Source organism: Pristis pectinata, chromosome 3, assembly GCF_009764475.1.
Source record: "Pristis pectinata isolate sPriPec2 chromosome 3, sPriPec2.1.pri, whole genome shotgun sequence".
NCBI lineage: Eukaryota > Metazoa > Chordata > Chondrichthyes > Rhinopristiformes > Pristidae > Pristis > Pristis pectinata.
In genome coordinates, this window is record NC_067407.1 from 54,186,369 (window position 1) to 54,214,337 (window position 27,969).

Below are 27,969 nucleotides of genomic sequence, written 5' to 3' on the forward strand. Positions count from 1 at the left end.
GTACATAGGTTGAAGCAAGAGAGCGAGAAATAAGGAAGTAATTTACTCGCCAGACTCTTGGGTTCATAAGTTTCACACTGCACAATGTGGATGAATTCTGCCATCAAGCCTTTCAGTTTTTCAATTCCTTAACTGCTGCAGATTTCCTCAGGCATGTTTCATGCTGATAGAAAAAAGGATCTTGCATTTATAATAAGTTTCCTTTCACAATCTCAGAATGTTCCAAAGTACTTCATAGCCAATAAATTATGAAGTGCAATTATTGTAGTAATGGAGGGAAGTGCATCTTCTCAGATAATGAAATACTCCCTGTCCAAATACAGTAACATTCAGGCATGGGCTAGGATGCGGTATGTTATATTCATACCAGACATGTATCAGCATTTACCATCGACCTTTCATTATTGTATCATTACTGAATCATTCGCCATTCCTATCTTGGGCTCATCATTCACAAAAAGCTCAAGTGGGCCAGTTACATAAGGTCAAAGACTGGCCCCTGTGCCGAATGCCTCACGTCCCCATTTTAAAGACCCCTCCTACCATCTATATGTGACACGTCAGAAGCACAGCTCCAAGCTTGATACCATCTACAATAAAGCACCCATCAGTGACCTTAAACATCCACTCCCTCCATTACTAAGGCACCATTTGCAGTTGTACTGCTGCAGCTTGCCAAAACTTCTTCAACGATATCACACAAACTTGCAACTCTGTTGCTGAGAAGGACAAGGGTCGCAAATACATGGCAACGTCACCTGCTGCATTTCTGCCTTCAAATCACACTTCTGAATTGGACATTTGCTGCTGTTCCTCCATTATTCACAGAGTTAAAAATCCTGGACCTTGGAGTGCAGAAGTCCAGGAGACCATTCACCACATGCTCAGGGCAATTATAGAAGGTAATAAATATGCTCTTTTCAGTGATATTCACATATAATTAAGTAAAGTGCTCACTCATTCTTCCTTCAATGCAGCACTCCCACTGGACTCTCCCCCGACAGTGCACTACTACCTCATTTTTAACCCTCTAAAGGTACCACACACACTCTTTCTTGTTCCTTCTGACACTGCATTCCATCCTCACAATCAACACTGCAGCACTCCCTCAGTATTGTCCCTCCAACAGTACGCTAGAAAACCTTGCATCCTCATATCAACATCAATATTCAGGATCTGTCATCTGATCCCAGTGCGGCCAAGGGTTTTGAATGCTTTGGGCTTTTATATTCTTCGAAGGCTGGCCACTTCCTTGGAGGTGCCTGTGTTCCTCCGCCAGAAGTGAAGTGCAAGCAGGATTCTATCACGTGTGGTCATGCTGCATGAGTAGAATCAGCTCAAGGGGAATTCCCAGGCATAATTTCCAGGAGTGATATCCCCTCTGGTGTCACTGTCAATCCTAGGATATACTAGGTTGGATCCTGACCCGGTTTTGTTTCAGCCAGACAAGCCTAAGATCATCCATCTTGGTATTTTTCAGCCCGCTCGCAACCATTTCAGAATCATATATTATACCATACCTGCAGGTAGCCCTGTGTTATGTCCTGATATCCAATATGGAATAGGAATGGCCTTCAACATAGAAAGGAATTTTGTCTCCCACTGACTGACTGAATTGGCTCTGGGATCATTAAGGTTAAAGCTGATAAGTGAATTGCCTTAGCTGGCTATTGCATCAATCCATTTCTTTTTAATGAATGCCACAGAAACCTCTCTCCATGATTTACTTGTCTTTTAACACGGCTGTTCAAATTAATAACAGCAAATAAATACAATTTATTCATGTTATACATAGATTGAAAAGGATCCCAGTGGGTAAGATGGGATCCAATAATTATCATAACAAATGGCTTAAATACTAGCCCAGGTGGTATAAGATACTAAACTCAAAAAGGGAAAAGCTGTTGCATTTTTAAAAAATGATTGAAACCTAATTGCTTATATAAAAGTGCCTCGCTCTAAAAGCCATTGCACATATTTTATGGGTAAGAAAATGGCATTCTGTTGAATTTCAGCCAATTCCAAACCCTTTCAGTCTATCACTTCCTCTTGAACTCATCAGCATGTTGACAAATGCAGTGAGCTACATATTTCAATTGCCTTGTGGAAAATGAGACTCCTCGTGTGAGCCTGATCCCTGGAGTAGATCACACTCACCTCAGTCGTACCATAATGCTCACAAGTGGATTAAGTTCAACTTCAGGCTTGGATTTACGCCATGCCATCCCTCTACATTCTGCCACGGCACCCTCAAAGGGAATCCGTGTAGAAGGCTTGAGATGCAGACCATCGTACACTGAGCCACATTCCTAGGGTTGCCCAGCAGCCATAGATTATTGAATGCAAGCATGAGCAATATTGGAGAAAATCACAGGTGCACCAAAATAAAATGCTTCCCCTATTTTCTTTGAAAACTGCTGATTTCTGGTTATAAAAAAAAGAGGCTGGCAGGAAGGAGTCTGAATGATGGGCACACACCATTCTATTGAATAATGAAGGTGTTTTCTGCTTTCCAAATGGCTGTGGAAGACCCATGCACCTTGAGGGTAGTTGCATGGGGAACTAATGGTTGGAGTGCACCAGCAAGGTCATGTCATAAAACCTCTGGAACTACATTCAACCACAGTTTGCAATTCATAGAACAGTCCAGCACAGGAACAAGCCCTTTGGTCCACGATGTTGTGCCAAACTAATTAAGCTAATGACACCTAATCCGTTCTGTCTACACAGGGTCATATCCCTCCATTCCCTGCATATTCATGTGCCTAAGAGCCTCCTAAATGCCTCTATCGTATCTGCCTCCACCATCACCCCTGGCAGCCCGCTCCAGGCACCCAACACTCTGTGTAAAAAAAAACTTGTCCTGCGCATCTCCTTTGAACTTTCCCCCTCCCACCTTAAATGCGTGCCCTCTAGTATTAGACACTTCAAATCTGGGAAAAAGATACCAGCTTTCTCTTCTCATTACTACCATCGGGGAAGAGGTACAGGAGCCTAAGGACCTACACTCAATGATTCAGAAACAGCTTCTTCCACATAAATCCATGAACACTGCCTCGTTATTCCTTTTTTATTTTGCACTATCTTTTGCAACTTATAGTAATTTTATGTCTTTGCACTGTGCTGCTGCTGCAAAACAACAAATTTCACATCATATAAGTCAGTGATAATAAATCTGATTCTGAATCTGATATACTCTATCCATATCTCTCATAATTTTATAAGGTTCTATCAGGTCTCCCCTTAGCCTCCGCTGTTCCAAAGAAAACAACCCTAGTTTGTCCAATCTTTTTTTAAATTTTTTTTTACAAAATAAACTTTATTCATAATAAAAGACAAACTATATACAATTACAAAACAGTGCAAGCCCTTACATTCTTGTACAGATCATTCATTAGTATTACCTTTTTATATAGAAAACAGCACCGATGCCACACGTGTGGCTCCCTGGAAACTACCCGGTCCCGTATTTACAATATTTAGGGGCTTTCTCGCCTGACTCTGCCCCTCCCTCTCCAGTGGCAGAAGAACCCTAAACTGTCGTCCTTCCCCGCTGAGCCTTTGCGCTGGCTGCACCCAGCTTCAGTGCGTCCCTCAGCACGTACTCCTGCAGCCTGGAATGTGCCAGCCGGCAGCATTCCCCTACGGACATCTCACAGTGCTGGAAGACCAACAAGTTTCGGGCAGACCAAAGAGCGTCTTTCACCGAGTTGATGACCTTCCAGCAGCAGTTGATGTCCAATCTCTCTTTATAGCTCATGCCCTCTAATCCGGGCAGCATCCTGGTAAACCTCTTCTGCACCCTCTCCATAACCTCCACATCCTTCCTATAATGGGGTGACTAGCACTGAGTGCCAAGGATTCATATCACTGACAAGGCATATGACAGTCCCTTCAGGAATGTGCTGCATCCTTGAGGTGATTTTTTTTTAGAGAAAAACACAATTAATGTCAGATTTGATTTTTTAAAACAAAACCTTAGAATGGGAACATGAAGGTTTCAATCTCTTTCCTATGGGTCGGGGTCATAAACTGGTGTCTGCAATGTGGCAATCTTTAAGAGGCGGATCTAAGTTACATTGCAAAACTTCATAGCAATTTGCAATGGTGTTCGACCACACAGGAGCACCACACAAAATGTCTCAGAATTTTTCAAAGCAGGATTAAATTTCCTCCTGTGGAAACTTTACAACAGCTGCCATTTTCTCCTGAAGTTATTACAATTAGAACTATTCAAAACTGTAGTTATAAAATTCCCAAAAGGTGTAGCATCTGTGTAGTTTTACAAATTGTGTCATATGATAAACAAGAATGACATTCAGCCCATTACGCCTTTGTCAGTACTTCTGTAGAGCTCTCTAATTAGTCCCATTCCTGTGTCCTTTTGCTGCATCTGCAGGTTGGTTGGTTTTATTATTGCCATATGTATCAAGATACAGTGAAAAGCATTTGTATGCATGCCATCCTGACAGATCATTCCATTCACAAGTACGTCGAGGTAATGCAAAAGGAAAAAAAAGAATGCAGAATATAGTGTTACAGTTGCAGTGAAAATGCACTGCAGGTGGATAAATAAAGTGCGAGAGCCATGACAAGGCAGATTGAGAGATCAAGAGTTCATCTTTATCGTATAAGAGCTCTGTTCGAGAGTCTTATAACAGCGGAGTGGAAGCTGTCCTTGTTCTCCAACTTTTGTCTCTTCTGCTTGATGGGAGGGGGAAGAAGAGAGAATGACCAGGGTGGGAGGGGTCCTTGATTACGTTAGCTGCTTTCCTGAGGCAGTGGGAAGCGTAGACTGAGTCAATGGAGGGGAGGCTGGTTTGTGTGACGGACAGGGCTGCGTTCACAACTCTCTGCAGTTTCTTGTGGTCTCAGGCAGAGCAGTTGCCACACCAAGCTGTGATGCATTCGGATAGGATGCTTTCTATATCTCAGCATAGTTATCTCTCCAATTCCTTTCTGAAAGTAATTGTTGAATATGCTTTCACTGTCCTTTCAGACAGCACGATCCACTTTTGTCAGCTGGAGTTAAAAACTGCCTCGAGGAGGCGGGCTGAAGCATTTTGCTTCAGTTAACTCGTTGAGTAATTTCATTAATGCAAAATATACTGCAACTGTGACACCAAGGGTCCTGTAAAACTCTCTCACGTTGACACAAAAGCAAGTCAATTGTAGCCCAAGTGGAACAAGTTATCCAATGATCACTGTAATATAGTGCAGTAGAGGGAGCAGACAGATTGTAAAGAAAGAAAAAATAATGTTCTTAGATCAGTGTTCTCTTTATTGGCCCCTTCACCTCCAATGCTTGAAGGCTCTTCAAAGACGAGGGCAGAGAGTGTTTTACTTATTCTTTTTGTAGTTGTCTGACACATCTGATCAAACTGGCATTGAAGACAGCCTACCTCCTCAAAGCAAATAGAATCTTCTCAAAGGGAACTGTTTGTTAAAGGGTAATATATATAAGATCAGACAGCACTTCAATTGTAATTGTACTGGATACGCACAATGTAATAATAGTTACAGGCAGGAGGAGACCTTTGGCCCCTCGACTAGACCTAGCTGCAGTATTCCTTGTTATATTACTAACAAGTCTGAATTCCATTTGTTGCCAAGAACCTCTGTATTTTATTTTTGAAACTCACTCAGGTTTTATGTTCTACTTTCCATGCCAGGATTCTGTTCTGCACAACCTACCAGCCTTTTAGTAAGGAATTTTCTCTTCATTTTTGATTTTATTTTCTTGCCTTTAACTTGCAATTTCTTTCAATGACAAAAAAGATAATGGATCCAATTTGTCCAACCTTAAATCATGGTAAAGCACGGCCCATTTCCCAATCAAACGTCCCCTTCCAGATACAAGAAGCTCAGTGGTCAATTTTTCCTCACTTTCTGGGATCATCATGTATTGCTCCAAAATCAGAAAGTAATAGTTCAGATGGGAATGCCTCCAACATCTCCTCCAAGATGGACACCTAGAAGTATGTCACCGTTCCTTTATAATCATTGGGTCAACAATTCTGACGCTATTTACATACAGCACCGTGGCAATTCCTTCTCTAAGTCAATTGCAGCAGTTTAAGGAGAATGCCCAGCATCACCTTATCTTGGGTATTGAAAGAAGGGGCAATGCACATCAGCCTGGTCAACAATCCATACATTCAAAGAATGAATTTATAAAACTGTGACCTCATCCCAGGTTCAAACACATTTTAGCATCAACTCTCTGGATTTAGAAGATACATTCCGTGTTAGATTTTGTAACATTCTCATCATTTGTAAGGAGTTTGTACGTTCTCCTCGTGACTGCGTGGCTTTCCACCGGGTGCTCTGGTTTCCTCCCACATTCCAAAGACGTTCAGGTTAGGAAGTTGTGGGCATGCTAAGTCGGCAGTGGAAGTGTGGCGACACTTGCGGGCTGCCCCCCAGAACATTCGATGCAAAAGATGCATTTCACTGTGTGTTTCGATGTACATGTGACTAACATAGAAATCTTATAGACTGGAAATACTTCACTGATTTTGTTTTAGTTAGCCCCTTATCTGTCCTGAGCTTTGATATCCCAGTGCATTCTAATTCAAGTGAATGGAAAAAACTATGAAGGAGAGATAGGTAAGACAATCAAATTTAAAGGGAGTGGAAGGACTACTTAATAAGAGGGAGAGGGAATGTTAGTCTTAACACTAATCCATTTGGGCTGCTTCAACACAAAGAAAGGAACAGCTTCAACATTTAACCACTGCAAGTACACAGTAAACCAGAGATCTCTCAATGTCTGTCTCTGGAAGGAGAAGAAAGCTGGTTATGAATGGATAGGATCTCTACTGCTGCAGAGGACAGAGGGATCAGTACAGACACTGTGGAATTCTTCAATCAGCTTATGTGCCTTGTACTGCAGGGTAGGTCCTATTCAATCATGTGCGACGACTGCTGCAGAGAGTTCAAGGTAAACCACCTTTGCACGTTTCTCAGATGAATTAATTCAGCTTCTTTGACAGCTCCTTGTTCTTGCTTTATCTTTCCAGTTTTTTTTAAGGCATGCTGAATTTGTCCTGTGTGCAATGCTGTTAATTTTCGCTACAAGCTGGCTAACCCATTATTCCACCGACGCTTAAAGGACGGAGGAAACTTTTCCTGAAATTGTCTTTTAAATTATTAAAAGGACATCAAAGATGGAACATTCCCTTTGTGGGGCGAACCTTTATGTGAAATAGATTATTTATAAGCAGGTTACTACTTTTACCATCAATCTTAACTGACTAAATTGATAATATATTTAGTTTTCACATGAGCAAAAGCTTTAATGCTCTGTTACTTTCCCAGTAAGTTTGCATGCTGTTATAGAATAGTGTAACTGTTTTGTGACACAGCCTCTCATGTTATTTGTCAGAGCATGTAATAACTTCAAAGAACAGTGATATCTGCATTTACACAAGAGCAACTAGTTTTTAATGAGTTTGTACTCGTTTCAATCCACACTGTCCCCTTGACAACCATCCACATTATTTAAGAACAGAAGAAACTGAAATAGGAGTAGGCCATTTGGCTCTTCGAGCTTGTTTTGCCATTCAACAAGATCATGGCTGACCTTCTACACCAATTCCCCTATCCCTTGATTCTTTCAATATTCAGAAATTTATCTATTTCTGTTTTGAAAGCACGCAAAGACCAAGTCTCCATAGCTCTTTGAGGTGGAAAATTCCAAAGATTTGCCACCCATTGAGATAAGAAATTCCTCCTCACATCAATCCTAAGTGGGTTACATTTTATTTTAAGACTCCATCCCGTAGTTCTAGACTCCTCAGTCAGGGGAAACATTCTGCCCCTGTCTACCCTGCTGAGTCCTCTACAAAATGTTTATGTTTCAGTGAGGTTGCCTAGAGTACAGAGACATAACCCTTCTCAACCTCTCCTCATCTGACAGAACGTATTACAAAAACAGGGAGGTGTTACACTGTTATCTGAATGTTTTGATTGTGACCCTGTCAACTCTAACCTCTAAGTCCAATAGCTTTCTGAGAGCAAAGGTTCGAGTAAATAATCTAGCCTGACACTCCAGCACAGGGCAAAAACGAAGTATCACTTCAGGGATGATGTCCTTTGGATGATCTGAAATGACACTCCATCAGCTCCTCTCGAGGTGGTTGCAAGGGTTGCCATGGTATATGTTGAAGTAAAGCAGTGTAGTTTTCCCCCAGCACCATAGAGTGCTGACCTCAATAAACCTAAGACAGATTATACTTCACATTTCTTCTTGGCAATAGAGACCATTTCAACCAGCTCAAAGAGCAATCCCATTTCCCCACTAATTTTCCTTGTAATCTATTCTTTTTCACGTTCCCATCAATTCCCCCCAGATTCTACCACCCACCGACACAACAGGGGCAACATACAGAGGCCTATTAACTTTCCAGTCCATATGATCTAGGACAACAAATTTCACGGCATATGTCAGTGATAATAAACCTGATTCTGATTCCGAAGCCAAGCACCCCGAGGAAACCCACGCGCTCACAGAGAGAACAAGCAAACTCCACGCGGACAGCACTGGAGGTCAGGATTGAGCCCTGGTCACCGGAGCTGTGAGGCAGCCGCTTGACTACCTGTGCCACTGTGCCACCCAATCTCACCGACATCTGTGGGATTCTGCTGTACATCATTTGGCTGCCTTATCATCCACCAGCCAATAGTGGTAACATTTCAAGAGGACGTCACTCACTTTAAAACCCTTTGTGACACATTGGGATTGTGAAAGACGCCGAATAAATTCAGAAAGTCAGGAATCATGGGATCCAGGGAAACTTGGCTGTGTGGATTCAGAATTGGCTTGCTCATAGAAGACAGAGGGTGGTGGTAGATGGACCGTATTCTGCCTGGAGGTTGGTGACTAGTGGTGTTCCACAGGGATCTGTTCTGGGACCCCTGCTCTCTGTGATTTTTATAAATGACTTGGATGAGGATGTGGAAGGGTGGGTTAGTAAGTTTGCTGATGATACAAAGGTTGGTGGTGTTGTGGAGAGTGTATAAATTTGCTGTAGATTACAAAAGGATATTGATAGAATGCAGACCTGGGCTGAGAAGTGGCAGATGGAATTCAACCCGGAAAAGTGATACACTTTGGGAGATCAAATTTGAAGGCAGAATGCAAGGTTAACGGCAGGACTCTAAGCAGTGTGAAGGAACAGAGGGATCTTAAGGTCCACATCCATAGATCTCTTGAGATTGCCATGCAGGTCGATAGGGTTGTTAAGAAGGCGTATGGTGTGTGACTTTGGGAGATCGAATTTGAAGGCAGAATGCAAGGTTAACGGCAGGACTCTAAGCAGTGTGAAGGAACAGAGGGATCTTAAGGTCCACATCCATAGATCTCTTGAGATTGCCATGCAGGTCGATAGGGTTGTTAAGAAGGCGTATGGTGTGTTGGCCTTCATTAGTCGGGGTATTGAGTTCAAGAGCTGTGAGGTAATGCTGCAGCTCTATAAAACTCTGGTCAGACCACACTTGAAGTATTGTGTTCAGTCCTGGTTGCCTCATTAAAGGAAGGATGTGGAAGATTTAGAGAGGGTGCAGAGGAGATTTACCAGGATGCTGCCTGGATTGGAGAGCATGTCTTATGAGGATAGGTTGAGTGAGCTAGGGCTTTTCTCTTTGGAGAGGAGGATGAGAGGTGACCTGATAGAGGTGTACAAGATGATAAGAGGCATAGATCGGGTAGACAGTCAGAGACTTTTTCCCAGGGCGACAATGGCTAACATGAGGGGGCATAATTTTAAGGTGATTGGAAGAAGATACAAGGGGGATGTCAGGGGTATGTTTTTTTAACACAGAGAGTGGTGGATGCATGGAACGCACTGCCGGCAGAGGTTGTGGGGTCAGATACATTAGGGACATTTAAGAGACTCACAGATAGCCATATGAATGATAGAGAAATGGAGGTCTGTGTGGGAGGGAAGAGTTAGATAGATCTTAGAGCAGGATAAAATGTCAGCACAACATTGTGAGCTGAAGGGCCTGTACTGTGTTCTATGTTCAAAGTTTTTCTGCCACCTATCAATTAACGAGCAGATTCGTGATGTGGCGCAAAGCTGACGAATGCACAAGTCTTGAAATGACACCTCCATCTGCCCCTCTCAGGTAAATGCAAGGGATGCCTTGGCGCTTTTTTAAAGTAAGGCGCTGCAGTGTTCCCCAGAGCCCTGCCAATGCTGATCCTTTAATTAACATCAAACAGATAGTTCTTATCTCATTATGACAACTTACCTTCCATAGTGAGCACACGAGTAGCCATCTGTAACTTATGCCCATTCTGTTAATTAAAGTTAGGGCAGTCACAGCAGCTGAGTTATATTGGGTGGGTCAAATAGGGACACTGAATGGAAAGAGAGGGATCCCCTACTGCATATGAGCAGGCATGTGGAGTCATTAAAGGGGATGGGAAGAGGGCTTCTGCTCCACACTGCTCTGGAGGCATCCAGTGTAATCACCCGGAATAGGAGAAGGTGCTTTCAATATCAGAACTGGCTCTGAGTCTTCAGTGTCAAGGCTCCAACTGTTACTCAGGCCCCAACGAGACACAGCTCTGTCGGCGGACATCTATTTTACTCCTCTGCATGGGCTTTTTCTCCATCAGCTAGGAATGTGATAGATAAGGTGAAAGGTAAGCAGATTGGAGGGGGACGGGAGGGATACAGGGGTCAGCCAGTTAATAAGATGAAGCTTGTGATAAAAGCAAAGGAAGGGGGAATGAATGAGGTCACCCAATGTTCTATTTCTCCCCAAAATGCAGTTGTGAGCCTTTGCTCATTGTTTTTGCTTCCCCTGCCCCACCGCCAGTGCTACCTACCCTAGGGGAGAAGAGCAAGCCATGAGAGGTGCTTCAGACTGCAGTTTACACAAAACACTACTAATCGCGATAATGAAGCTCGATAACAAAACACTTGCTCTAAGATGGTGAGCAACTAGTAACCAGAAAGGGACAGGGCTATCCACCACAGATCAATCAAGCAGTAAAGCAACCGTCATCTTATACAAAGAGAAACACAGTCAATATCAAACAAAATCTGCAGAGTTATTACATTTGATATCAAATTAGCAATGATATTCAGGAACTGGTTTCCATCTCATGCTCTCCCATCTCCCTAAGTAAGAATAAGGTTGGACCTGATAGAATTAAGGCTTCAATCTAAATACCTCCTGCAACTAAAATGAGACTATTCAGTCATTTTCAGAAAGCATTTCTTCTTTCTCCCCATTCTCTCTTGTATTTGTTTTAACCATCTAGTTGTTGAACTGGGTTTTGCCTGGTACACCTTAGAATCATAGAATGGTTACAGCAGAGGGGGAGGCCATTCAGCCCACTGTGTCCGTACCAGCTCCATACCAGAACAACTTATTAGTTCCACCTAATGACCCTTGCAAATTTCTCTCCGCCATATATTTATTCAACTCCATTTTGATGGCCACCATGGAACCTGCCTCCACCACATCTGCAGGCAGTGCAATCCAACTTCCAACCACACGCTGCTTAGTAAAAGTTTTCCACATGTCACTCTTCACTTCCCCTTTACACCCGTGACCTCTAGTCCTCGACTCCTCCATCCTGTTTGGAAATAATGCCCGTGCACATTAACCTCATGCCACATGTAAACCTGGAAATAATGCAGCAGCATCTGGAAATCAGAAATGAATACAAGAACTGCTGGAGGTATGCAGTAGCTCCTTAAAGGACCAGGGTTGCACTGCCAGGTCAGTGACATTCAACACAAACCCTACTACCTTCCTCTCACCACTTTTCAAGTCTTGTCATCACTTTTGGATTTAATCTCTACAAATTCTACTTATCTAATCCTCTATTTGCAAATTCACTGAAACTAAGTTTGCATTGTTCCACTCTCTTCTGAGTATCAAGTGAAGAGGTGTTAAAGGAGCTGGTTTCATTCAGAATCCAGAAAATGTGCATTCCTCTTTTATACCATGAAGGGCTCTTTAAATGGAGGCTGACCTTGTTCATGGCTTGAAATGGGCTGTTGCCACAGCAACAGTGCTGGGACAAAGCACAAGAGATAAATTACTCCAAATCGTGCAGTGAAATTGGATTTCTTTTAGACCACTCCAAAAACGTCATAACCACAAAAAAACCCACACAATTAACAATAAATAATTTTCAAAAAGTTAGGTATTCCCAGGAAACATCCTAGTGGATATTCAACATACAAAGAACATTCCACTTTCCACTAGGAAAACCACAGGGCAATATTCTGAGTTTGGTAGACTCTCTTATAGCATGTAGATGCTGTGATGTCATGAAGCTGTCGTCATTTCGACGATTGTTCATTGGAAGATGACACTGCACCTTTATAGCGATGGAAGAGCAAAATACTGCAGACACCAAGAATCCAAAACAAAAACGTAAATGTCAGATGTCTTCAGCAGCTCAGGCATCTTCTGGAGGCGGCAAGAGAGTTTCAGGCTGATGAATTTTACCCGAGTATTTCTAACACTTTGCATTCACTCCTTTCATATTCAAGGGAAGAGGGCCATGCACCTGGATGATACATTAAAATGTTGGCTCCATAATGATACTCCATTGGCGCATTATAAATTTACAGCACAGAGGACTGTAGGCAATAGAGTATCATTATGATGCAAGTTCCCAATCTTGCTATTAGTGCATGCAGAGAGGCTGGGGTTGATTCCCACCCACACTTCCCTCCCTGCCCCCACATCATGCCAAGGTGGTGAAGGAGAAGGAGTGGAATGAAGAAAAAAAAACAAGAGAGGTCTGGAAGCCAGGCACATGCAGCATCTCAGAGAAAGATTGACCCATGAACCAGGATGAGGAGCAAAGCTGGTTGGGTTATGGAATGAAAACACCCCTGAAGTAAAGGTAAAAGGTTCACATGAAGAGGATGAGGTTCTTCAAAAAAGAAAAGATGGACAGGTGACCTGACAGAGCTTTTTAGGATTATGAAGCATTTGATCGCTTCAACCTGGGGAAAGATCAGAACCAGGAGCAGACCACCACCCAAACCTACTGAGGCAAACAGTGCAGATGTTTTGAAGAGGAAGATGGGGAAATACCTAATGGAGAAAGGAATAGAAAGATATGTTGGTACAAGATACAAGCGGAGCTTCTGTGCAGCTTAAACACTACCATTAATCAGTTGAATAAAATGGCCTATTTCAGTGTTGTACAGTAAATGAGCATCCATTCCATAAACAGTTACCTTCTTCTTAGATTTGAAGACATTGCATCTGAAAACATTGCTGGAACCATCTCTGGCAATGTAACTGAAGATCTTGAGGTCCTGGGAGTCATGTGACACATAGAATATCCTGTGAGGAACGGGAACAATAGAAAGCGCGTTAGAATGACTGCAGTCTCACATCGTGGAGTGCAATAGCCAAGACTGCCAAATCCTCAGGGGCCAACTCTTCAAATACTTAAGATCAGTGATACAAGCCAATAAAAATCCCAAGTCACTGAATGCTTTACAACAGCTTCTGCACCCATCCATTTCTTTCAGAAGCATCCTCCCCTGTGCCCAGGAAACATACTGCTACTAATGCCACAGGAGTGCTGGCTAAAGAGTGTCAACCTGATGCACTAACCACAAATGTAGCCTGACTTGCTGCAAGTATCCATCAGTAATAACTGCAGATTTCTAGCATCTGCAGCATTTTGCTTTCCTGCCAGAATCATGAAGATTTGATTGTTCCCCTAACCTAAATGCCCCCGACACTGTAGTATCTTCATTTTTCCAATTGTGCAAAGCAAATAGATTAAAATGAATATTTAATGGACAGAATCCAATGAATATTCATTCAATAAGTTATACAACTTCACATAAGGAATATATTTTTACCATAAAGCTACAGAAAAGCCCAGGTGCCACCTACTGATAGTATGTTCTCCAAACTCCGTTTTGAAAAGTTATTTCTTATGGTAGCTCAATATTTGGCATTCCTTATAAAATATTCATATACATCCTATTAAATGAATGTTTTAGAAAAACCTGACCACTTAAGCTTCTTGGATCTAGCAGCAGTTACTAGGAGCTTGCTCAGCAGTACTGGGGCAAAACACTTCAGCGCTTAAACAATGACTCAGGTGGCTGCATGAGCCGCAGTTGACCTCTCCGGGTCTCCCATGTTGTGACCTGGGCTCACAACTCCTTCAAACTCCCAATTGTTATGTTCCATGTTTCCAGAGTGAGCACAGATCTCCTGTTACTTATCTTGCAGAAAAATAAAACTCCAGGGAGCAGTAATCTAATTGAATTCTGAGTGAATACTCAATGGATTAATTCTGATAGGGCTCCTTTCCATCACTACCAGCACTTTGGAAAAACAATCCACCATAGAACACTTGGTAAAGCAATGTACTTGCATTCACTGTCAAGTATTTGGCCCTTGCTGTCAATTCTAGGGGTGTTTATATTAACAAAAAGCTGCTATATTTATTATTGGGTATGAGTCACGGACCATCCTTCACATTATGTGATAGTGTTGTCAACTGATAACTAAATAATCCATATTCTGTTTATGTGTTACTCACACTGTAAACACAGCAAATGAGATAGTTTCTTAGACTTTTAGATTTCTCGTTGCCTGTACTTCAACAGCATCATCAATGTGCAACAACTTGCATTTATATAGCATCTTTAATGGAGCAAAACATCTGACAGTGCTTCACAGGTGTGAAATCGGATTAAATGTGACTCTGAATGAACAGTGGAGATACATTAGATGGCCAAAAGCTTGGTCGGTTGCACGTTTTAGGGTGCGTCTTCAAGGAGAGGGAGTTAGAACAGTGGAGGGAATTCTACAGGTGCAGGGCCTAGATACACACACCCACCCCAACATAGTAATGCAGAGCATTAGTACACCATTCAACCATTTAAGCTTGTTCCTCCATTCAATCAGATCGTGGCTGATCTAACTGTAAGCTCACCTCCACATTCCTCCCTGCTCCTGGTCACTTTCATCCCCTTTGCTCATCAAGAATTGATCCACCTCTGCCTTAAAAATATTCAAAGATCCTGTTCCCTACTTTCTTTGAGAAAGGGAGCTCCAAGACTCGTGAACCTCCCCGAGAAAGCAAAACTCATCTCTGTCTTAATTTAGGTGGTTGAGATAACTAAGCGCGAAATGACTGTGAAGTCAGCAGGGGATGTAGAAAGATCCAAATGTTGAGGAGCATGAGGTTTGTGAAGCACAATGGGTACTAAGAAGGTGGAGATCATGTTGGAATTTGAAGACAACAGCAGGCATTTAAGACAGTGTTATTAGTAGAGTGGAAGGATAAAAGGAAGACATATTCTAAATTTCTGGTCAAGTTGTAAACACATTTTAATTTTCCATTTAGAAAAAACAGCAACCTCGCAGATGTATATAGAAGAGGAATTCATAATCTGCTCAGTTATCAGGCGATAGGGCACACCGACCAGAGTATTTACTTTGACACCTGCAAGCATGCATGATGTTTTATAAGACCAAACTCAAGAATTCGGCAAACAAGAATGTAATAAAAATAATAGGCAGAGGGAAACGAAGTTGATAAAAGTAACTGAAGTAGACCTCTTGTCTGACACTAATGCCAATAGACAAGTTGAGATTAACTTGATGGCATGATTGCTGGATACCATTGGTGATGGAACATGTGAAGCTTTTAACAGAATATCTTATCCCCTCATTATCTGTTGTCTTTCCCTGGTGATAACATGCCTCCAACAAGGTTCTCTGAAAACAAAGACAAAGCAGAGGTTTCCATGTTCAACCCAAGGTTATTAACAACCTTTGCTAAGGGGCGTTGCAATACTTATTGAGCTATCAAGAAAGAAATCAGATTAAATGCATGCTATCTCACAACAACTGTTTAAGTTCATTATTTCTGCCCCTTCACTCTGGACTGGTGGACGATGATACAAATTATGCCGTCATCTCCTTCAGGTGGACCCAATGGACTAGCACAGGCCAGGGTTCAAAGCTGGAACCTGTGTGGATCAGTAACTCATGACAAACTCCAACTGCAATCTCAATCATGACACTGCAATGAGAAAACACAAAAGTCCAGTGATAATTACTTTGACCTGATGGGTCACTTGCCCTGAAATTGGGCTCATTTGTCTGTGGTTTTTGCGGGTGATTTGAGAATAAATTCTGTTTTATGCTGGTTAGTTTGCACATCCAGTTAGCAAGAATAAGAAAATTAGCCCAGGCAGTCCCAGATTCCCCTCAGTATGCCCAGCTTCTGACACCACCCAATGACATCATAAAGTCATGCAACGTACATTCCCTCTACCGTTGGCAAAAACTGTAACTTGTAGGGGAAACCCATGACCCTTGTCATCAACTCACAAAAAAACTAGGGTTTATACCAGAGTATATGGCACAGGGCTTGGGAAAAACACCCCTGTTAAAGGGGCTAAGGGGCTGCACCAACACTTTAATGCCCTGCTTATTGTATTCTGCACCTTTACTTTTCTATAGCTGGCACAATGATAGGCAATTCCCTTCACAGATCACAGTTATTTTCTTTAAGATCACTTGAGACTTGTATGCAATGATTACTGGTCTTTCATTGGCCCCCAGCTCACAGGGGCTTGGAATGACTCTTGACCAAAGCGTGCATGTGTTAGGTAGGGGAAGATTGTCTGCACATACAGGAGAGCACCATGCCTTCGTTCTCCCTGCATTTTCCCCTTGCTCCATGTGGCACGTCAGTCAATGCAGAGCAGGTACGACAGTGATAATTATTGCAAGCAGTTGCCTTTGGGCAGGTGCAGAGATAGGTTTTCACAAGGCTCAACTGAAAAACTAACCTAGTAATTTTTTAACTGACTTTTTCACTAGTTTGTTATTTTTTTTTGGAAGTCACTTGATTTTTTTCTAAGTAATTGCTTCTGACTTCGCAATAGGTGCAGGTTTTTAAATAAAGCTCATCTGTGCTGCAAATGGCTGCCTTCACATTTTAACACTAAACATCGCAGGATGTGGTTTAACAAATTAACATGTAAAATAATTCACTTCCAATAGAGAAAGTGAGAAGTGTAAAAATGAGTTCTATTCTGGAGCTTAATTTTATCTTTTTACAGCTGAAGGCTAAAGCAGGTGCTCATTCACGCGAAGCTATAATTTTAGTCATAGGGTCATACAGAACGGAAAGAGGCTCCTTCAGACAACCAAGTCTGCACCAACCGTCATGCACTCATCCCATCTTCTTCTCCCCACACCTACTGCGAAGCTGACCAAACCCCTGAACAATATTGGGTCAAGGCAATTGCTTAACAACATTTCCAATCCTATAATTCATATGACGCATGTAGCGGGAAGCCAGGCATGAACACAGGGGAGCAACAAATAGATAGGGGACGTTTGCTGAGGAAAGAGATGTATCTGTGGAAATGAATTTTGGTCAACACATTATCAGAAACAAGAAGGGAAACAGAAACTTCGAAAGGGCACGCAAACCAAAAGATGACCAAGTTCTGATGAGAAGCCTTTGATCTGAAACCTTAGCTCTGATGTGTTTCTCTTTCCACAGATGCTGCCTGACATGCTGAGTATTTTGTTTTTTTATTTCAGATTTCCAGCATCTGCATTTTGTTTTTGCTTTTTATTTATGAGAAGGAAACAGGATATGATGGAACAAGTGGGGGAGAAGGCCGAAGGAACATAAACACTGGCACTGATCAGTTGAAATAAGAGGCCCCTCACTGTGCTCTAATGGCTATGTGATCGCTTAAGACGGGTAACATCATTCACTTGCATCATGGCATGTTGCACAACATAATCTCCTTTGTTACACTGAGTTGAAGGAACAAGAGTTGTACAGAAGTTGGAGCACCATCACCACACAAGACAGCCGCAGTTCAAGTAACCTTGCTTTCACATTCTCACGAGCAATTAACTAAGGGGAATAAATTCTGATAATACCTTGCTTGTGATGCCCACAGGAAAAAAAAACTGAGACAAACATCTGATGATAATACACGGATATCATTGTTAATATTCAGGAGTTCCAGAGGAGGGAAAGGGGAATACACCAGGAGAGGGGAGAAAGACATGTTATGAATATTACATTAAAAAATTAAGGCTATCTTATTAATTACACTGGAATTGAAGCAAGTCATCCTCGATCCTGAGGGACAGGCTAAGAAGAAAAGAATATGCTCACAGTCTTGACTCCAGAGCTCGTTGTGAGCATATTCTTCTCCCCTTAGGCTGTCTCTCAGAACTGAGGATGACTTGCATCCATAGCAGTTTTGACGGGGGCTGAAGCAGCCCACATCGGATCCACAGACTCTGCCACACCCATCCAAGGTCCCCCATGTGTTAACGTGCCAAATGGCTAGAAAACCCACAAAAGACTTTTGGCAACTTGCACAAACCCTTGACTTTAAATCCCCCACTTCTTCTCACAGAGCACGGTGAATCTCTGGATTCCTTGACCCCAGAGTGAGAGGCGAGATCATCGGGGTATTTAAAGTGGAGGTAGACAATTTTTTGGTAAGATTGGGGAACTGAGGGCTATGCAGAACTGGCAGAGAAGAGGAGATGAAGCTTGGGCCAGATCAGCCACGATTATATTGAATGACAAGGCAGGCTTGAGGGGCCGAGTGGCCTACTCCTGTTCCTATTTTCTTGCGTTCTTAAAATTCTTTGTTTTTGTTTTGGGAATGGATTTTGAACCACACAGACACATGGTAGTAATCCACGGCTGATTTCTAGTCATTTAGATTTGGCCTGCCTCATCCCAGTTCTGACTAAAACATGACGAATGAAAATTAAGTTGTACTTCAAGGGTGTACACACCATTTCAAAGTGAAGCAATGACACCCTACCCACTGCTGGTCAAAAATTATCCTTCAAAAAACATGACTAAAGATATCTGTTGTAGAATTTAGGACTGTGTGAATGGCTGTCAGTTTTCCTAGCTCAGTGACAACACTTGAAAGTCCTGCATTGTCTGCAAAGTGTTTTTGGATGTCCTCTGATCAGGAAAGCCACTGTTTTAATCCAAGTTTTATGAACTGGACAATATGACTCGGCATGGGCACAGAATGGTGCTGAAAATAGGGAAAATATTACACTGTTGATGCAGGGTGTGCGTTTCCAATATTGTAACTGTGCTGTTGGGACACTTTATAGAGAGCTTAATGGCCCATGTAACTGTACAACATCAATCCTGAAAGTTCTTAAGTGCCCAGTGTAGACCGCTGGTGTGGCTCAATTGAAACCACTATGCATTGCAGCAGGAGCACGGAAATTGATGCACGGATGGAGAGAAAGGAAACGCGTGCAAACACAGGCAAATGCATTAGAGGGAAAGGATTAAGATGAAATAAAAAGAGAACACAATACAGCTTATTCATATTAAGCATCACATCGCACACATTTCTTGAAATCCTTCATTAAACACAAAAAGAACTTGTACAAAAGGAAGCTTTATCAAACTGGATTGAGATTTCCCCCTCCTCCCTCAGATGGATTACATTAGGGTCAAACTCCATTAATCAAAATGGTGAGGGATTGCTGTGGCATTTTTCATTGAGAATTTAAGAGAAAACAGCACTCGTGTCTCTCCTTATCATTCAGAAGCAGTGCCATTCATATAATCAATCCACTTCAGAGACAAAAGCATGCATAATCCTGCACGTTGACATCATATTTTCACAAAGGTTAGCCTTGAGGTATCATAACCTGTACCATACTCATTGAAAAGCTAATTCTCACTTGCCAGTTTGAAAGGAAAAGTTTGGAACTGTGTGAATCTAATTCTTATCAAAGCTGTGCAGATTTATAATCACTAAAATGTATTTCAAATAGAAATTATTCACAATTAGTAAAGAAGATCTCTTGGTTGCTGTTGGGAGGAGTGCCATTGTTGCACATTTTTATGAGTGAATTCATTTCACAGTGCAAATTAAGAATATAACAAAGAATCTGGTCTCACTGACCATTCCTCAAATGTATATCTCGCTGTATTTTAGATGTGTAAATTTTTCATTTCATTTTCAAATGAAGGAAGTTATTAACAAGGTATTAAAAACAGAACAGCTATTTTTAACCTTTTAAAGTCTGATACATTAGAATCATGGAACTTTACTGCCCTGGAGAAAGCCATTGAGCTACTTCTAATTTGTCCCAGTAAAGCAACATACTGCAGATGCTGGAAATCTGAAATTAAAAATATAAAATGCTGGAGATACTCAGCAGGCCATGCAGCATCTGTGGAGAGAGAAACAGAGTTAACTAGTCAAGTCCATGACCTATCAGGGTCTGCCTGAACCTGTGTGAACCACAAAACTCTGTCCTTGTAAAGTGCTGCCTTGTGAAGTGTTTCTCTCCCTTGTTAGCAATCAGATCCAGTAACTGATCACATGATCAAGACAAATGACTAAAGAATCATTAAAAAAAAGATGGAATCAGGGAATTCTATCTGAAAAATGTCAATAATGTCCTATGGAATGAAATGAAAACCCTGCAAGGTTTTTCCAAGTGTCTCTATGGGTTCTTTTGGCAATTACATTCATTTTACATTCTCCGGATCCTGTTCTGTCTAGTGCCATCATGATTTTACATAACTCCACCAGATCTCCTCTCAACCTCTGATCTAAGGAGAACAACCCCCACTTTTCTAGTCTTCCCACTTTAGCAAAACCCCCCATAGATTCATCGAGATTCATTAAGTTATACAGCAGGGAAGCAGACCATTTGTCCCAGCTCGTCAATGCTGACTAAGCTACCCATCTGAGCAGTATTTGTGGAAATATGATGCCAATGTGCAGGATTATGCCTGCATTTAGCCCATATCCCTCTCAACCTTTCCCGTCCATGTACCTGTCCAAATGCTTTTCTTAAACATTGTAATTTTGCCTGCCTTTACCACCTCCTCTGGAAGCTTGTTCCATATACCACCACCCTCAGTGTGAGAAATATACCCCTCGGGTCTCTTTAAAATCTTTCCACTCTCACCTTAAACCTACGGCATTTAGTTTTAGACTCCACTACCCAAGGAAAAAGACTGTGATTATCCACCCTACCTATGCCCCTCATAATTTTATAAACCTTTATATGGTCTCATCTCAGCATCCTTTGCTCCAGCGAAAACAGTCCCAACCTATCCAATCTGTCCTTATAACTCTAGCCCTTCAGTCCAAAATCCAGTGAATCTTTTCTGCATTCTCTCTGATTTAATCACATCCTTCCTATATAGTGGCGACTGGAACTGTACACAATGTTCCAAGTGTGGTCTAACAAACATTTTGTACAACTGTAATACAGTCCCAACTCTTATACTCAATGCCTTAGCCGAGGGAGGCAAGCATGCCAGATGCCTTCTTCACCACCCTGTCTCCCTGTGTTGCCATTTTTAGGAAGATATGTACTTGTACCCCTCTGTCTCTTTGTTCAACAACACTCTGTGGGGCCCTGCCATTCAGTGGTGTGATTTCACTTTCTAAAATGCATCACTTTGTACTTGTCTGAGTTAATTACATTTGTCATTCCTTTGCCCAGTTTCCCAGTTGATCAATATCCTGTTGTAACCTTGGACAACCTTCGTCATTGTCCACTATACCACCAACTTTAGTGTCATCTACAAACTTACTAATCATGCCACCTGCAACCTCATCCAGATCATTAATATACATGACAAACAACAGGAGACCAGCATTGATCCCTGCAGCACACCACTGGTCACAGGCCTCCAATCTGAAAAGCTACCACCCTCTCCCTCCTACCACCAAGCTAATCATACCCAAATGGCTAGCTCACCCTGGATCTCATGTATACTAACCTTCTAGATCAGCTTATCATGTGGGACCCTGTCAAAGGCCTAGAATCATTCCAATGAATCTCTTCTGCATTCCCTCCAAGGTTTCACACATTTCCTAGTGACACCCAGACCTGGATACATTATTCCAGTTGTGATTGAACTAGTGTTTTATATAAGGTTCATTACAACTTTTTTGCCCTTGTACTTAGTGCACCTATTTATAAAGCCCAGGATGCCATATGTCTTTTGAACCCGTATTCATTTGTGTCCTCCAGTCGATATTGCCTTTCCTTGTTCCCACTTCCAAAATCAAACACGTGCAGTGTGCTGCATCAAATTTCCGTTCCACTAGCCTGTCTACATTTTCTTCACATCCATTACTATTCTACTCGAAGTTCACCACACTTTCAAGTTTTAGGTTGTCTGCAAATGTTTAAATTGTGCCTGGTATTCCCAAATCCAGGAGATTAATGTGTATTAAGAAAAGTTATGCTCCCGGTAAAATCTCCTGAGGAATTCCACTAAACAGTTCCCTCCTGTCTGTGAAACAGCCGCTCGCTTCTATCTCTGTTTGTTATCATTTTACCAGTTTTCCATCCAGGCAACTACTGCTCCATTAACATACAAGGGGCATTTGATGTCTCTGGGCCTGTACTCAATGGAGTACAGAAAGATGAGGGGGGATCTCACTGAAACCTACCAGATACTGAAAGGCCTGGATAGAATGGACGTGGGGAGGATGTTTCCATTAGTAGGAGAGTCTACGATCCGAGGACACAGCCTCAGAATAAAGGGACCTCCCTTTAGAACTGAGATGAGGAGGAATTTCTTCAGCCAGAGGGTGGTGAATCTGTGGAATTCATTGCCACAGAGGGCTGTGGGGGCCCAGTCATTGACTGTATTTAAGGCAGAGATTGATAAGTTTTTGATTGGTAAGGGGGTTAAGAGTTACAAGGAGAAGGTGGGAGAATGGGGTTGAGAAAAAAAATCAGCCATGATTGAATGGCGGAGCAGACTTGATGGGCTGAATGGTCTAATTCTGCTCCTATATCTTATGGTTTTATATCATTGACTTCAAACTTGATGACAAGCCTATTATGTGGCACTCTATCAAATGTTTATTGGAAGCCCACATACACCACATTGACCACATTTCCTCCCTTTGTCTCTCTCTGTCACTTCATCAGAAACACTATCAAGTCAGTTGAACTTGATCTGCCTTTGAGAAATCTATCATGGCTCTCTCCAATCGATTCATGATTGTCCAAGTGACTGTTAATTCTGCTACTGATTAACATTTCTGAAAGTTTCCCCACCCCACTGAGGTTAAACGGACTGGCCTGTAAATGCTGGATTTATCCTTGCATGCATTTCTGTACAAGGACATGACATCTACCGTTCCCCAGTCTTCAGGCCCAACCCTCTCCCCAACAAGTGTTTGGAAGATTATGATTGGAAGAATCTCACAACAACCGGAGATGCCTCCCAATTGGGCCAGATGATTAATCCACCAGTTTTTCTAATGTCTCCTTTTGAGCGATTTATAGCCCAAGCAATATTCCAACCACATCTTCCTTTGCTAAGGCTCCAGCAGCATCTTCATACTTGGAAAAGACCACTGTAATCACTTTGTACCTTGGCTCTCCGCCTCCTTCAGGTGGTTTCCTACTTGGTCTCTGATCTGCCCATCTCTTCGCTTAGAACCCTTTCACTACTTAAAAAAATATTTTTGGGTTCCCATTTTATGTTTGCCATCTGCCTTTTCTCATACTTTCTCTTTTATTTCCTTTTCTTAACTTCCACTCTGAAAATTCTATTATCAGGCTAGACAGAAATTTTGTGTTATCACCCTGATATTTTTGCTTTATTTTACTCGCTATGGTTATCCAAGGAGTCTGGCTTTACTTGCCCAATCTTTCCCTTCATGGGAATGTACCTTGTCTTCACCTGAAATGCTTAAAGGCCTCTCATTGTTGAATCACAATTTAGTCTGCCGACCTCTGATTCCAATTTACCCGGACCAGATGTGTTCTCACTGCACTGAACTTGACTCATCTGCAATTAACTATAGTGGTCCACATCCTCTTCCATAGCTATTCTTATCGCCAAACATTTCTCTATTGAGAACTGTTCCAGTTGGCTTTCCTAGTCCTCAGAACCAAGATAAGAGACATCATCTTTCTTGTTGGGCTGGAAACATACTAATCAAGAAAGTTCTCCCAACAAAACTTCAAACCCCCTGCCCCTCCCCTTTGTTCTATCATCACTACCCAAGGTACAGTTGGACAGTTGAAGTCCCTTGTTATTTCTACTGTATGGCTTTTGCACATGCTGAATTTCCTTGCAAAATGCTTCTTTATTTCCCACCAACAAGTCAATGGCATGTGGAATACCCCCAGTAACATCATGGGACCTTAATTCTTTCTTAATTGTAACCTAATAGATTCTCCCCTTTCAGGACATCCTCTCATGGTAACATTCTCCTTTTGCCACTTCCTCTCCTTTCTTTCCTTCATGAACACCATATACATAGGAATATCTAGAATGCATTCCTGCCTTTTCATTTAGCAGGTCTTCACTATTGCTAAAACATGATGACGCACTCCTTTACTTGCGATCCCTTCAAAGAGCTACAGCATCACTTTACATCATTGCAACGGAGTCAAGTCCCCAATCCATTTAAAAGAGTGAACGGTACAGGATTGTCTCAAGTTGGGTGGTTGCAAGTTTGAACTTTGATCAGCAGGACCTGGATGCAGTGCAGAGCAATGAACTTGTAATTGTGCCACTGAAAATAGTGGGGCTGAAAACCATTTAGGATGCCCCTGGAGTCTTCAGAAAGTAGATAACAATAGATAAGATCTTTATTAGTCACATATATCAAAACACACAGTGAAATGCATTTTTTGCGTAGAGTGTTCTGGGGGCAGTCCGCAGGTGTCGCCACGCTTCCGGCGCCAACATAGCATGCCCACAACTTCCTAACTTGTACATCTCTGGAAATGTGGGAGGACACTCGGAGCACCTGGAGGAAATCCATGCAGACACGGGGAGAACGTACAAACTCCTTACAGACAGCGGCAGGATTGAACCTGGGTCCCCGGCATTGTAATAGCATCACACTAACTGCTACACTACCATGCCTGCCCAATTGGTAATTGCTCTACTTGGTAATTGGTTTATTATAGTCACATGTATGAAGATACAGTGAAAAGATTTGTTTTGCATGCCATCCAGACAGATCATTCCAAACATAAGTACATCAAGGTAGTACAAAAGGAAAAGCCATAATAGAATGTAGAAGAAAGTGTTACAATTACAGAGAAAGTGCAGTGCAGGTAGATAATAAGGTGCAAGGGCCATGACGACGTAGATTGTGAGGTCAAGAGTTCATCTTTATTGTATAAGGAGTCTGTTCAAGAGTCTAAAGCAGTGGGATAGAAGCTGTCCTTGAGCATGTTGGTACATGTTCTCAAGCTTTTGTATCTTCTGCCCAATGGAAGGGGGAAAGAAGAGGGAATGACCTGGGTGGGAGCTGCCTTTGATTATGTTGGCTGCTTTCCTAAGGCAGCAGGAAGTGTAGGCAGAAACGGACTGAACCTGGGTCGCTGGTGCTGTGAGGCAGTAGCTCCACCGGCTGTGTGGGACAGGATGGCTGGAGGAAGATATACATCCATCCAGAACGAGCAAACCAGCATCAGCCCCATTTGTGCTTGGCCACCTGCCTTCAGCTGATTTCACACCAGTCATCAACAACCCCTTCCTCTTCTCTCTTTCCTGTGAGAAGCAACAGATGGTAAGGCCTGAGACAACTTCATCTGAGAACCTACGAGCATGCTGGGGTCAATTCTGGAGATAAGAAAATGGTTGTTTTGTAGCGGCTGCTACCGCGATGTGAAAGCAAGACACTAGTCGATGGGCTGCAGAACAAGAACTGATTTATTTTCCCGCCTTGCACGGGCCTTTTAAGAGGAACAGTTTCAGCCCACCGAAAACAGAAAATGACGTATGTGCTACGTCATCAAACTTTTCCCGTGCGCGGGTTCTCCCCGTTGCTCGGGGAAGACAAAGGCCCAGCGCCATCTTGGGCCTCGTCGCTCCGACGACGCGTGACCCGACTGCCGAGGCGGTTTGCTTGCTCAGATGGTGAGTCGCTACACAAACCTCCAGCCCCCCCCCCCCCCCCCCCCCCCCCCCCCCCCACAACCAGCGATACGCTCCCCAACGTTCGCGGGCTGTGCTAGCCATTGCTTAGGAGGTCGGCCTCTGCGTCACAGTGTTGGGACCTCGACCTGTTGTTGTAGATCTAAATGGGCCGGTTTGAGGCAGTCCGTCATGAAGACCTGTTCCTTGCCCCCAGTGTCCAAAATAAATGTGGACCCATTATTCCTGCTAACCCGGAACGGCCGCTCGTATGGTCGTTGCAACTGTGCCCGGGGTGTGCCCCTGCGAACGAAAACGAACTTACAGTCTCGTAGTTCCTTGGGCTCACAGGATGGGGCTCGACCATGCTGCGAAGTGGGAATCGGTGCCAAGCTGCTGAGCCTCTCACGCAGTCTTTCCAGGACTGCCGTGGGTTGTTCCTCATGGCCCCGAAGGGTGGGTATGAAATCCCTTGGTACGACCAGGGGTGCACTGTACACAAGTTCAGCTGACGAAGCGTGGAGATCTTCCTTGGGGGCAGTGCGTATGCTGAGCAGGACCCAAGGCAGTTCGTCGACCCAGTTAGGACCTTTCAGGTGGGCCATCAGGGCTGATTTCAGATGGCAGTGGAAGTGCTCCACCAACCCCTTTGATTGAGGGTGGTAGGCCATGGTGGTGTGCAGCTGCGTCCCTAGCAGGTTCGCTAATGCAGACCAGAGGCTGGAGGTAAACTGGGTGCCCCTGTCTGAAGTGATGTGGGCTGGAACACCAAAACGCGAGATCCCAGTTGTGAGCAGCGCCCGGGCACAGGAATCAGTCGTGATGTCGGAGAGAGGGGTTGCCTCTGGCCACCTCGTGAACCAGTCCACGATGGTAAGGAGGTACCGGGCTCCTCTTGAAACTGGCAGAGGACCAACGAGGTCGATGTGGATGTGGTCGAACCTTCTACGGGTAGGCTCGAACTGCTGTGGCGGAACCTTGGTGTGTCGTTGGATTTTTGATGTCTGGCAGTGTGGACAAGTCCTGGCCCACTCACTGACCTGTTTGTGCAGGCCATGCCAGACGAACTTGCTGGCGACTAGTCGGACAGTTGATCTGATGGACAGGTGCGCCAACCCGTGTATCGAGTCGAAAACGTGTTTCCGCCAGGCTGCAGGAACTATAGGGCGGGGTTGACCTGTTGCAATGTCGCAAAGGAGGGTCTGCTGACCTGGACCGACTAAGAAATCTTGGAGCTGCAGGCCCGAGACTGCGGTTCTGTAGCTGGGCAGCTCGTCGTCGGCTTGCTGTGTGTCTTCCAGGGCCATGTAGTCAAAACCCAGGGACAGGCTGTGGATGGTCGGTCTGGAAAGCGCTTCAGCAATGACATTGTCCTTTCCGGAGACATGTTGGATATCCGTTGTAAATTCGGAAATGTAGGACAAATGTCGCTGCTGACGAGCTGACCAGGGATCAGAGACCTTGGAGAAGCGAAGGACAAAGGCTTCTGGTCAGTGAAAGCAGTGAAAGGCCTGCCTTCTAAAAAGTACCGGAAATGCCAGACCGCCAGGTGCAGCGCCAGAAGTTCCTGATCAAAAGCGCTGTATTTCAGTTCAGGTGGTCTGAGGTGCCTGCTGAAAAATGCCAAGGGTTGCCAACGGCCTTCGATTAGTTGTTCCAGTACTCCACCAACCGCGGTGTTGGATGTGTCCACCGTGAGGGCGGTTGGGACGTCTGTCCTAGGGTGTACCAGCATCGTGGCGTCTGCCAGGGCGTCCTTGGCCTTAACAAAGGCAGCCGCGGCCTCGTCGTTCCAGGCGATGTCCTTGCCCTTGCCAGACATCAGTGAGAACAAAGGGCGAATGATACGGGCTGCTGCAGGGTTGAACCGATGGTAACAGTTGACCATCCCCAGGAATTCCTGCAGGCCTTTGACCGTGTTGGGATGGGCAAAATGGCGGATAGCATCTACCTTGGTGGGTAGGGGTGTTGCTCCGTCACTGGTGATTCTGTGGCCGAGGAAATCGATAGAGTCAAGTCCGAATTGGCACTTGGCCGGGTTGATTGTG

At 43.4% G+C, this 27,969-nt stretch overlaps 1 protein-coding gene across 1 annotated transcript in view; it reads right to left on the minus strand.

Annotated features, from left to right (window-relative positions):
- The window catches only part of nos1apa (nitric oxide synthase 1 (neuronal) adaptor protein a), a 318,651-nt gene that overhangs the window by 72,272 nt on the left and 218,410 nt on the right, over positions 1-27,969 (minus strand). Inside the window, exon 5 of the mRNA XM_052012652.1 lies at positions 13,224-13,332. Coding sequence (XP_051868612.1) covers positions 13,224-13,332 — 109 coding nt within the window. The remainder of the gene's footprint in view (positions 1-13,223; positions 13,333-27,969) is intronic.